The sequence below is a fragment of the Gavialis gangeticus genome, unplaced genomic scaffold (genome assembly GCF_001723915.1).
Source record: "Gavialis gangeticus isolate Ggan-Ray unplaced genomic scaffold, GavGan_comp1, whole genome shotgun sequence".
Taxonomy (NCBI): Eukaryota; Metazoa; Chordata; order Crocodylia; family Gavialidae; genus Gavialis; species Gavialis gangeticus.
In genome coordinates this window covers 27966296-27978576 of record NW_017729026.1, presented here as the reverse complement: position 1 = coordinate 27978576, position 12281 = coordinate 27966296, and the positions used below count along the sequence as shown (strand labels likewise).

At 38.8% G+C, this 12281-nt stretch overlaps 1 protein-coding gene across 1 annotated transcript in view; it reads right to left on the bottom strand.

Annotated features, from left to right (window-relative positions):
- The window catches only part of WASF1 (WAS protein family member 1), a 242416-nt gene that overhangs the window by 88803 nt on the left and 141332 nt on the right, over positions 1 to 12281 (bottom strand). Inside the window, exon 2 of the mRNA XM_019520104.1 lies at positions 5097 to 5257. Within this exon, the coding sequence (XP_019375649.1) occupies positions 5097 to 5229 (133 nt within the window). The 5' untranslated portion in view covers positions 5230 to 5257. The remainder of the gene's footprint in view (positions 1 to 5096; positions 5258 to 12281) is intronic.

The following is a 12281-nucleotide window of genomic DNA, read 5'->3' as shown; positions in this document are numbered from 1 at the left end:
AGTTTTCAAGAGCCACAATAAGATTAGCTGAAAATCATCAACCCCATTACAACTGTGAAATAAGGCCAAATAAGATTAGTGGAACAAGCATTTTTTTTTTTTTTTTAAAGATAAAAGTTTAATTCTTTCCAGTGAAATCACAATGTGCCCATCTCTCAGATCCTGATGACGCTGAAAGGTTTTTGACATTGTGGATATATATGTATGACCACTTCAGCATTCACTGGGTTATGAGCCTGGAAAACGTGTTTCCTAGCGGTTAAAAAGCACTTATAATATTGGCAGCTCAACTTGTATCATACTTGTTCACTTGACAACCCTTTGAAGCTGCTGTGGCACAGGAAAAAACAGCTTTTTCAGAAAGGTTCCTGTAGGGTTCTAAAGCCTGTGAAGTATTCATATGTTTAGAGTTAATACAGAGAAAAAAATAGTTGAGTGAAGGGAAAAAGTCTTCATATCTACTCTTCAGTGCTATTTCTCTACTTTTAACTACACTGTAAAGTAGTTTGAAACAGTAATTACATGGTAGAAATTATTCATACTTTAAAGTAAAAACCAACAATCTTTATTCTTAATGATCACAATGCAATTCAGAATGTATTTTCCCATGTAAGATCATAATAATTAGGTGACTGATGGTACTTACCTACAGCCTAAAATCTAACATATTATACATAAGGGTGTATCATACTTACACTTTAACATGAGCTCTATTATGTCATATTTCTTACTCAAAAATTGCCTTCAGTTTGGCAAATACTTCAGGCAATCACTAGAATTCTTATTTTTGTGTTATGTTTGATTGATTACAGAGTCATATGTCTAAACAAATTGAGGCTTATTACTGGGAAGAAGTCTTTTTAGCCCAATCTTATTTTGACTGAAGTAAATGATAAGATATTCACAGACTACAAAAGGAGCAGGTTCAAGCCATTAGTGCCCATAATCCGTAATGCTGATATCCTGTTTCAACAAGCTTTTGCCCTGTGCAGGGACAAAAAACTGCAGAGGTAATGAGGTACAGAACAAAATGAAATAAAATGCAAATCAGCAAGGGAACAAAATAAAGTGATGTTATTATAACAGAGGCAAAGGAAATACTTCCTAATATGTGACAGCAATATTTTTAAGCATGCAAAGTATACAATCCATTTCTAATGTTAAACAATGAGATTCATTGACAGGATAACAGAAAAAAACAGATCTATTCTTGCTATTATCTATCTGTTGTACAGGGTGGATAAAAATCAATGATTTAAAAAAAATAAATAAAAAAATCAGATTTTTTAAAAATTTAAATTGGGTTTTCTTTAAATCATCAATAAAATACTAATTTTCTTTCATTTAAAAACAACAGTTACAATTAAATCTCATCACAAACATGCTAAACCTACAGTCTCATAAAAATGAATTAATGGCTCTGTCACATACATACACATTCAGTTACCTACCAAACAAACATGGGCATTCATTTCAGTTTTTCAGCTCAGGAAAATGGCCCTAGTCTGTCTGTCCAGCCTCACTACCAGCTCTTGCTTCTTGAAAGTTCTGGGCTTTAAGTTTCTGTTTCTCAGCAGACTAAAGTCACATGTGTAAAGTCACAAGCTGGACAGGACTGTCGTTCTGTGCTTATGTGGTGGTGGAGCTGGGTCAAGCAAGGCAGAGGAGTTAGTTTAGGTGTGGGCAAAATGCAGCCTGCAGGCCTGATGCAGCCTGCCAGGCCATTCTATCTGGCCTGCGGAGTCCCTAAATACTAATTTTCTAAATTTTTTATCTGCCCCCGGCTGCCTGCCATGTGGCCCTTGATAGCTTGCCAAAACTCAGTAAGTGGCCCTCTGCCTGAACTAACATTGGGGATGGGCAATTATTTAAGACACTGTCTTAAAGACAGAGAGACAACATAGGAAAGGACGGAGGCAGAGTAGAAAGGAACAGTGGAGTGGACAGGGAAGAAGAAGGGAAGACATTATTCAGTAGTACATACACAGCTTCCTATATTCCCCCACAGTTTTGCCACAGAAAAACTGTCATGGCTTCTGGGCATAAGAGAGACCCTATCTGGGAATATTTTGAAGAAATTCCTTCCCTGGGTAAAAAAGGAAAACGCATCAAGTGTAAGCAGTGCAAGAAGGGAGATACAGGGCCTAGTTGCAAGAATGAAACATCGTAATGCAAACTGCTTATTGGGAAAAAATGATGTGGATAAAGACGTGGATATGCCTGAAGAACAATGTGGATCAACTGGCTAGTAAATTAAATAATTCACTTTGCAATGCATCATTCTTCAAGACTCTCTCTATGCCTTTTATTATAAGTGTGATTTAATAAGTAAACTCCCAAGGTGTTTGCTATATTGGATGTTGCTAGAAAAAAAGTTTAGCTTAGCTAATCCTTATGGCTTGTTTAATTAGTTAATTAGGTTTAGAATCTATCACCCAAGTTTACAGTACAGAAAGCTGCAGTAAGAGAAATCTAGAGTTGCCAGTTGCCACTGGGTGTCAGTTTCTTATTTTATATTACATAATACATGCCCCTTATTTTGGGGCATCATGGCCCCAAACCATAATGGTGATGTCATAAGTCTATTCCCTATTTTACTTAAGCATGGCTCAGCTTTCCCAAGGGAACCCCATCCTATACTTATTTTCTTAAAAAACAGAAGTGCCAGTGAGTTCAATGGGGCTTACTCCAAAATTAGGTGCACTCTAAATGCAGTCAGTCTTAGCTTTTTTGGTAATTTGGAATTGGATCTGCATCCTTGCTGAAAAAAATGTAAATGATTAACTGAATAATAGAGTGAGAAGAACTGAAAAGAATGACTATTAAAAAATAATTTTTGTTTCAGGATCCTGTTTAAGCATAAGAGAGACTTTGACTGTCTATCTGCAACAACTTCAGTCATCCATTGGCACTTTTAGCAGCAGTGCTGCAAATAAACGTATTTCAGACAACAAAGTTTCAGTAGCAAGTAAAAGATTTAAATCATCCAGTAAAACCACCATGGATGGGTTTGTAGTAAGGACCCACAAATACCAACAAGACACCATAGATGAAAAGACTGCTCAATTCATTTATGCAACAACTTCTCCTTTTCGCATTGTTAACAATAAACACTTCATTGACATGGTTGAGTCCTTACAACCAGGCTACACTCCACCTGGTAGAGCAGACATTGGTGGAAGGTTGCTAGATACAGTGTATGAGAAGGAACTTGAACAGCATGTGAGAAATACTGAGGGGAAATTTGCCAATTTAAGTCTTGACGGGTGGAGCAATGTACACAATGATCCACTAATAGGTGCTTGTGTGACAGCAGAAGATGGGGTTGCATCTCTTTCCAAAACAATAGATACACTGGGAAATGCCCACACAGCAGAATATTTTAAAGAAGTGGCAGTGAAAGCTGTAATAAAACTGTGAACAAAAATTAAACTGTCATATGTGCAGTTTTGTCACAAACAATGCTGCAAACATGGCAAAGATGAAGAGATACTTAGAAGAAGAAATGGAAAGATGCTCCTTAATAACATATGGCTGTAGTGCCCACTTAATGCATCTTTTAGCCAAAGACTTAAGTACTTCTCCATAAAAGAAAATGTTGAAGTCGCAAAATACTTCCCTAACAACCACTTTGCTTCAGCTTCACTGAAGACAGCAGGAGGATCCAAACTAATTCTCTCTCAAGACGTTTGATGTAATTCTGTAGTCGACTGTTTTGAACAATGTATTAAGAACTGGCCTATTCTCATAAAAAATTGTGAAGAAAACTGTGATAAAATAGATGGAAGCATCTCATTCAAACTATCTAACATTGGATTAAAGAGGAATGTAGAGAGTATGCTCAGTATACTGAAGCCTATATTCATAGCCTTAAACTTCAGAGATTGTTGCTGCATTGCTGATGCTGTTGAAATTTGGAAGGCACTTCAAGAGACATTGAAGAAAGAAATACCTAACCAGAAAGTTAAACTGCAGGCAATAAAGCAGCGAATGGATCAAGCACTAACTCCACCTCATTTTCTTGCGAACATTCTCAACCCCAGATATAAGGGTAGATGCCTAACTTCTGAAAAAGATGCTGCTACCATGGCATGGGCATCTCAAAAAATCACTCCTCAGTTATGCTAGTCATAATACATTTCAGGGCTGGAGGGGAAACATTTAAACAGTACATGTTTACTGATGATGTTTTGAACAAAGTCACTCCCCTGAATTGGTGGAAATCGTTAGCCAGGCACCTTGAAACAGAGTTCCTTCAGTTGCTAAGCCAACTTTTTACAGCAGTAGCTTCCTCTGCAGGCAGAGAGAGAATATTTTCATCATTTGGTTTGATTCACTTAAAGCCAAGAAATCAACTGGGAGTTGAAAAAGCAGGAAAACTCATATTTCTGTTTCAGTCTATGAATAAAAATGACAGTGGGAGTGGGGAAGATGAGATCTAGTTGTAGAAGTTTTAAGGTCAGTGTACGTTTAGTGTTGTGATGACTTGTCTGTTAGAATTAATAAAATTTGAAAAAAAAGTTTAAGGACAGATGTTGTAAAATGCTGTATTGAGTTGTAAATTAACATGTTTTAGTGATCAGATTTGCACCGTTGTTTAAGAAATATATGAAGAAGTATCAGCGGGAAACTTGATTTAAATCAATGACTTAAATCAAGGTTCTCTCTTGGTGATTTAAATTGCCTTGATTTAAGTCAACCCACCCTGCTGTTCTGTGGAAGTTGAGTCTCCAAAACTATCAATCTAGCACCTTCAGGAGTGGTAAATTAATTTCCAAAATTCAAAGAAAACAAATGTTTAGAGCACCAGTTTTCAAACTTATTTCGAGTAGGACTATTTCAGGAACAAAGCAACATCGACCCCACATGCTTATCTAAAATAAATACAAAACTAGAGCATGCTTTGTAACCCCATTTTGGGCTGCAAACTTCACTTTGAGAAATGTTGGCTTAGAGTATTTTGTATAATTCACAGTTAACAGAAAATCTCTGTCTCTTTCTATAGAGCCAAGTTAAAAAAGTTGTTCTGTTTCACTTATAAAATCTGTAAGCAGGTAACATTTGAAGTGCATTACAAAGAAATATTATGTACTTACTTAGGCTACTTAGTTGTCTAATTATATTTGCCAAGGAGATATTAGTGACACATTCCAGTTCATTCTTGATGCCTCTGGGCAGTGCTGTGTGACACAAGTGCCGTGGGTCTATATTTCTTTTCACTAATGGCATTCTGAGATGTATCAGCAGGCCAGCCCACCTGAGGAGAAATGACAGAAAACATTATACCTGTTTGTAATTATTTTGGTACAAATCATACCATACAGTCTAAATATTATAACTAATGAGCAAAATTTGCCTTCGCATTTTGGTGAGGAAGGGATTTATTTGGCCGGAAAACTTGGATGTATTAATCTATTTTTCAAATAAAAATAATTTCTTGTTCAACCTCATGAACTTTACTCTATGTCAGTGATATCACTAACATTTTCTTACTATTCATGTTTTTTTCTGAAAAAGATGGAAAACCCTCCTTTGTTGTGTAATAGTATCAAAGAAATCCTGCTGAAATCCCTCCAGGTGGGGACTAAAAGGTTTGTAACTTCCAAGACCGAGAGATCCTATTCGTAAGGAGTTTCCAAAGCAAGCCAACCCTACAGCATTCCTTATACCCATGAAGATTTGTGGAAATTTTCCATACTCCATGAAATTCATTGTTTCTACAGAAACTATATTGTTGTTATCAACCCAGCATAACCTATACAAATTCTACTTGAAATCAATTGAATCCAACACACTTGAAAGGTGTAAATTAAGCCATTTTTCCAAAAAAAAAAAAAAAAAATGGATCTGATACATCACTAACTTGATTAAACATTTTTTCTTTGGAAGAAGAGATAATGTATGGAGAATGTAACAATGAGATTTTGTAAAAAAGAATCTGGGATCAAACCTCTACAGTAACTGAAGTTCTTCCAGTTGTCCTTGTGTGTATACCCGTGTGGCATACACAGGTACTCCATGCACCTGACACTGGATTTATTTTCCCAGCAGTGTTTCTTTGATCTTCATATACACCCTATTTGTCTTTGCATGACATATCAAGAGTGTAAAGTGCAGTGTACAATAACCTAGTTTTTATCTGCCATGGATCCCCTAGATCCCATAAGAATCCAAGAAAAGGGCAATGAGGACACATGGTGGGAATATACAGAGGGACAATACATCACAAAACCCCAGTTCTTGTATAACTAAGCAACTTCTTCAAGTGTTCTTTTACACTTCAGGAAAACAACTGACAGCTATTACATTCTGCAGGGCCATGAGCCTCCCCCTAGGCAATAAAGACAACTCCCGTGGTCATTGTTTAAGAGAAAGCAGCACTGACAGATGACATACTTAAAATCTGGTGATTTCCAGGCATAATACTCTCCCTGCTGTTAAAAGGAATAATTAAAAGACAAAAGCAGAAAGAAGCAAAAAGAACAAGAAAGGAGATCATTCCACCCAAATTATCCCAAATCTATTGAAATCTCATTAATAGCTAAAGAACTGACAGCATATACACATACAAATAAAATGAGAACCTAAGGAGTGGACATGGCTACTCAGAAAGTAGGATTGGAAGGGACCCCACATAGCCATCTAAAAAACAGCCCTCTGTTCAAGGCAGGATTGTCTTTGATTAAACCAGTCCACCCAAATGTCCATCTAACCTGCTCTTGAAAATTTCCAGGGATTGAGATTTCACAACTTCTCTAGGTAGTCCATTCTAATGGCTGACCACCCTCTTAGTCCAAAAGCTCTTTCTAATCTCCAACCTCAATTTCCTCTACTGCAGTTTAAGGCTAGTCCTATCCCCCTACAGCCACAGAGAAAAGCTCATCTCCATCTTCTCTAATTGCCCTTCAGGAATTTGAAGACAAGTTATCAAATCCCCTCCCCCCTCCCCACCCCATCTTCTCTTCTCCAGAATAAACAATCCTAATTATTTCAACCTTTTGTTATAAGCAGGGATCCCATGTTTTCATCACAGAAAAATGTGGTAAAACCTGAATGTCCTCTTTCTAAGGAGAAAAACATGGGAAACTGGGTTTCTCCTTGCAGGTTGGCAGAGTTTCAGCCTGCAAGGGGCTGTGGGGAGCAGGAGGTGCATGATTAGGCAGGGGGTACCATGTGCATATGGGCACATACACATGGTTGCCAGGCAGCAAAGAGCAGATCCCTGTAGATAAGTTGGGCGGGGGGGGACAGGAAGAGAACTGAGGCCCCCCATAGGGAGAGGGATAGATGGAGTTGAGTAGGGCTGGGGCTGCTGCCCGGCCACAGTAGTTTGTGGGGCTTGGGGCCAGAATGTGCGGCTGTAGGACCTGGGCAGGAAGCAGGATGGGGCCGCAGGTAGCTTGTCCAGGAGATGGCAATGAGGGCTGGCTCCCCATCGCTGCATGCACTCCCAGAAATGGGCATGGGAGGCTTATGCCCCCTAGATTTGTGTGTGGGGTGGGGGTAGGCTGCCCGTTGCCAGCTCCCCTGCCCCTTCCTCGCCCCCCAGGGCCTCTGCTTTCCAATGCGAGGGACCTGGTGTGGCTGGGCAGATCAGGGCAGGGCAGGGAGGCCTGTGCCACCACTGCAAGCCCTGCACTACCATGGCGAGGCACCCCCTGCTTGTCCAGCAACAGCAGGGCTGGCGGTGTGGAGTTGTGCTCTTTGCTGCTGCTGGGTGGGCAGGGGGTGCTTCACTATGGTGGTGCAGGGCTTGCAGCAGTGGCACTTAGCTTCCCTGCCCTGCCACACCAGGTCCTGCCTGCTGGACCCTGGAGGCCCTGGCAGGGGGAGCCCAAGCTCACAGCAGGCAGCCCGTACGCCACCCCACCCCCACCTGCTGGGCTCCATTCCAGATGTGCTGCCTGTGGGGGTTGAGGAGCCAGGCTCTATGCTCTGCTGCAGCAGCTGCTGCCTCTGAAGGGTGGCAACCAGGGGCAGGAGCTGCTGCAGGAGCCAAAGGGCTACAGACCCAGGTCCCTGGCCCCATAGCCCTGGCAGCTGGTGGTCCCCTCTGGCAGGGCTGGGGATGGGAAGTGAGGGGCACCAGCAGGGCACAAGGGGCTGTGAGTGGAGAGTGAGGAGCAGGCATGGGGGCTGTGGTTTGGGAGTGAGGAGCAATGTCATGGGCAGGGGACCAGCATATCAAGGCTGCTCAGCACCACAAAGCAGTGCTGGGGGGCGGGGAAGAACAGATGTGGCAAAGGGGGCAGGGCATCTCTGATTTTCCAGATAAAAAACCCCAAATCAAACGCCAAAATTTATAGGTATTTATATTTATTTTATCATAGTGATTATTAGGCTTCCAAATTGCTTTAAAATTGTAAATGTATCAATAAAACACTGTGTTCAACTGATACCTATTAGTGGTGTTTCATTTTAATCATGGAAAAATATAGGGAGGGGTGGGGAGGGGAGGTAAAATCAGAGAATTTGCAATTTTTGACCATAGAAAACCAGGGTCCCTGGTCGTAAATCAGGTTTCCCAGCACTCCAGTAATTTTTATTACCATCTGTTGGATTTTTTCTTATCTGGCCACTTGTTTCTTGAAGTGTGGCCCCAAAAGTAGACAAAGTACTCCAAGTGAGGCCTCTCCAAGACTGAAGAGAAAGGAAGAATCACTTCCCTTGATTGGGAAGAGAACCCCCTGTTAATATAATCCAGTATGCTACTGGCTTTTTTTTTCCCCCCGCAACAAAGGCATACTCTGTTGGCTCATATTCAGCTTATGGTCTACTCTAACCCCCAGGTCTTCCTTTGCAGTACGTGCACAGACTGAATGTTTGTAGAACTTCTACAGACTCAGATGTATTTGAACTCCATTGTGGAATACATGCCAGAACATGCACTTGATGAAGAACCTTAACTCTGTATTCATGGACTTCTTGCTTTGGTTTCACAATGAAAAATAAAAATACCTCAAAACAACCAATATGTGAACAGTGTTTAAAGAAGCAATTACAAATTAATTCCGGAGTTAAGCACCCCCTTGATTGTTTCATCAATGATACTGTTGTGTAAACAACAGAAAGTCATGGTCTGCTATTTTATCAAAATGCAAGGAGGGAAAAATCCATTTCTTTCTAAACAGAGGTCAAAACCAGCCTGGAGAAACACTGCAAACTTCTAAATAATGTAAAGTAAAAATCTACACAGAAAAAAGAATTTTGCACAATATTCAGTGTTCCTGAACATAAAGGAAACTATAAAAATGTTAATTGACTGTACAATTCTGCTGATAGTAAGTGGTATTTGCTCTGTTTTTATTTTAAATCGTTCAGTCAAGATATAACTGAATACTATAATGCTTTATTTTCTCCACTATCATTACAAAGTACAGTTTTCATGGAATTTGAATAAACTTTCCTGCAAAGTAAGACAGTTATTTAATCTATGTTACATGCCTATATAGCCAAACTTCTTCAGCTGCTGAAGGCTTCTGGGGACATTTTCCTTATAAAATGTCACCTTTTTTAAGGTGTCCACCACAACAGTAGAGGAATTTGCCTGTGGCACTTCTACTCCTGAATACACATAACACATTCCCAGCAGGACCAGCACTGTTAAAGTGACAAAGATTGTGCCAATTTCATCCTGCTGTTAATGCTGAAGGAATACTGTAGGGAGCACCAGAGGCAGAGGGATCATTTTCCTTTGCAGAACAATCCTGTAGGAATGTTTCAAAACTGCAAGGGGTACAAAGAAATGTTAGATTACTGCAATCCTGTGAAAAATGTAAACACCAATTAGTGAGGTAATAGGTCAGAATTTCCCATCAAGTACAGTCAGATAGGTTGATAGGAATAATAGCACAATTTATATATAAATTGTAAGAAAACACCTGATGCTCCACATATGCTGCCTAGAAAATTAACTGGAATATAATCTGTTTCAGTCTTGCTTCCAGAAGGCTAAACAAATTTCAGGTTCAGAAAGACTTGTACATAAGTTACTTTCGATTAAGTTTGGGACTACTAACCTTGACAGCATTTCCTTAATTTTAATGAAGGTCATGTATCTGTATGTCCTATGCAATACACTAAAATTCAGTACTAAATGTCCTCGCTTTAATGAGTTTAAATGAGACCCTTACAATTTCTTTAGTGGTTTTTTGTGCCTGTATATTGCCACATTTTTACCTACATTTTAAAATATCCCCAAATATAACTACTGTTTCTCTCCCTGCTATTAGTATGTTTCAAAGTTGGAGACAATCAATTTAATACAGTTTAAAAAAAAAAAAAACCCAAAACCAAATCCCGGCAACATATGTGTTTGCCTAGACAGTAATGTGCTACCAGAATGTAGTGCATGCAGACTTTGGGAAAGCCTGAAAGTTGCTTACATATGAATCCCAAATCTCATCTATGAAAACAGTAAGAAGAACTAGCAGAAAAAGCCATTCGGTTGGCTTGGAAGAAAGAATAAGGAGTCAAGTTCAGGACATAAAAATGAATAAAATTCAGAGATTAAGTTGCATTTCAAAATATACCTTTATATAAGCACCAATGTAGCATTCAGAACCTTGCAGGAAACACAGCAATGAAAGCTGTATTATGTAATACTGAAGTTACAGCATCAGAATTGAGGCCATATTCACATACCTTTGCTCATACTAACTAGCTACTAGCTAGTAGCAGATCACGTTAGCTACTACACTTTTGTTGAAATCAGTAGGGCCATCTGTATAATAAGGTAGGACTCACAGGATTCTGGCCCTTTATCATCAGAACACTGTTTAACATAACTGCAAAAAATTGCGATACATATTTACATTTATTCAAATCAGGACTTATGCAAATCTTGCATGAGTACATTAGTTCTATTACAATTATATGTGGAGATAAATTATAAAATATGCATTTACATTTTTTTCAGACCAATGGTCTATTAACAACAATACCATAGATTTGAAACAACTGAAAAGGACTGCAAATCAGATGTCTAAAATCAGAATTGTAATAATAAACAGTATGAAGTCAAGTCAAGGTGGTTCTCTTTACTGTCAGGCTATGTTTTTACTTGTCCTTCAGAAACACTCAGGCACTGTTGTGTTAGTTACCACAGAAACAAAAAGGAAGAGGCTTTTATACTCTAGATTCCAATCCAGAAATGAGAATTGTGCAAGGGAATTTGTGCACTTCTCATTGCAGGACTGGGGCCTGGGTATGAAAAGAAATGGCATTAGAGGAAGGAGGGAACTCTTCAACTCATTAGTGACAGGCATATACCACCAACTACTACGTAAATCCAGTGGTTTTAGAAATCCATTGGAAAAGTAATAGAAATAATTGGGATTATGGACCCTGTAGCAAAAATATATTAAAATGATGATTTTCCAATTTCTTCGATTTCTAGACAATTTTATAACAGAAAGATCTCACTGGCTCATTTCTCTTCCCCAAAGGTGGTATGAATTTTAATAAATGCAAAAACAGTTATATATTAGAAAATATAAATAATGTTTTCTACAGCAGGATGTTGTGAATATTTTGTGTTTTCCATTCCTGATTTTTTTTTCTTGTTAAAAAGATGCATCATATATATGACACAAAGTCTGGCTGACAATGTTGATGTGATGTCACAATGGAGACAGAATTTAGGATCTACTGAAGCTTTAAGAAATATTGATTCCAGTGAATTCACAATTTGTATTAAATATAATTAAATTCTTTCCAAATTGGGCCTCCAAGAAAGCCCCAGAACATTTAATTTTACACTTGTGTTTTTGCAGTATTGTGGCTTTGCTCATAAATACAGATCGTAATGAAATTATTTCTTTGCCAAATTTTATTGAGTCACGTGGACTGAAAAAAGCAGCAACATTTCTTACACTAGAAAACTATAGGAAATAAGGGTTTGTTTCAATTTAAAATAACCTACACTGTTGAAAAGACAATTTTCACAGAAACGTTTTAGTTGTAATCATTTGGGGAACGTTTTAATTTAAAAAGAAGAGTTATTGAAAATTGTGGGCAACAGAAAATAGGATAAAATTACATTTTTTGCAGTAGTAATGGTTTGGTCTGCATTAAACTTATGGTTAGCAGCAGGGATCCTGGCTTTCTCTGATTAAAAAAAAGAAGCAAATTCTCTGATAACTCCCCCCCCCATGAATGATTAAAATGAAAGTCCCCTCACGGACATGTGCCAGGATAGTTCTCTCAAAAAGCTTACCCAGGATCGAGGTAAGACTGACTGGCCTATAGTTTTCTGAGTCCTCCTTCCTCCCTTCTTTGAA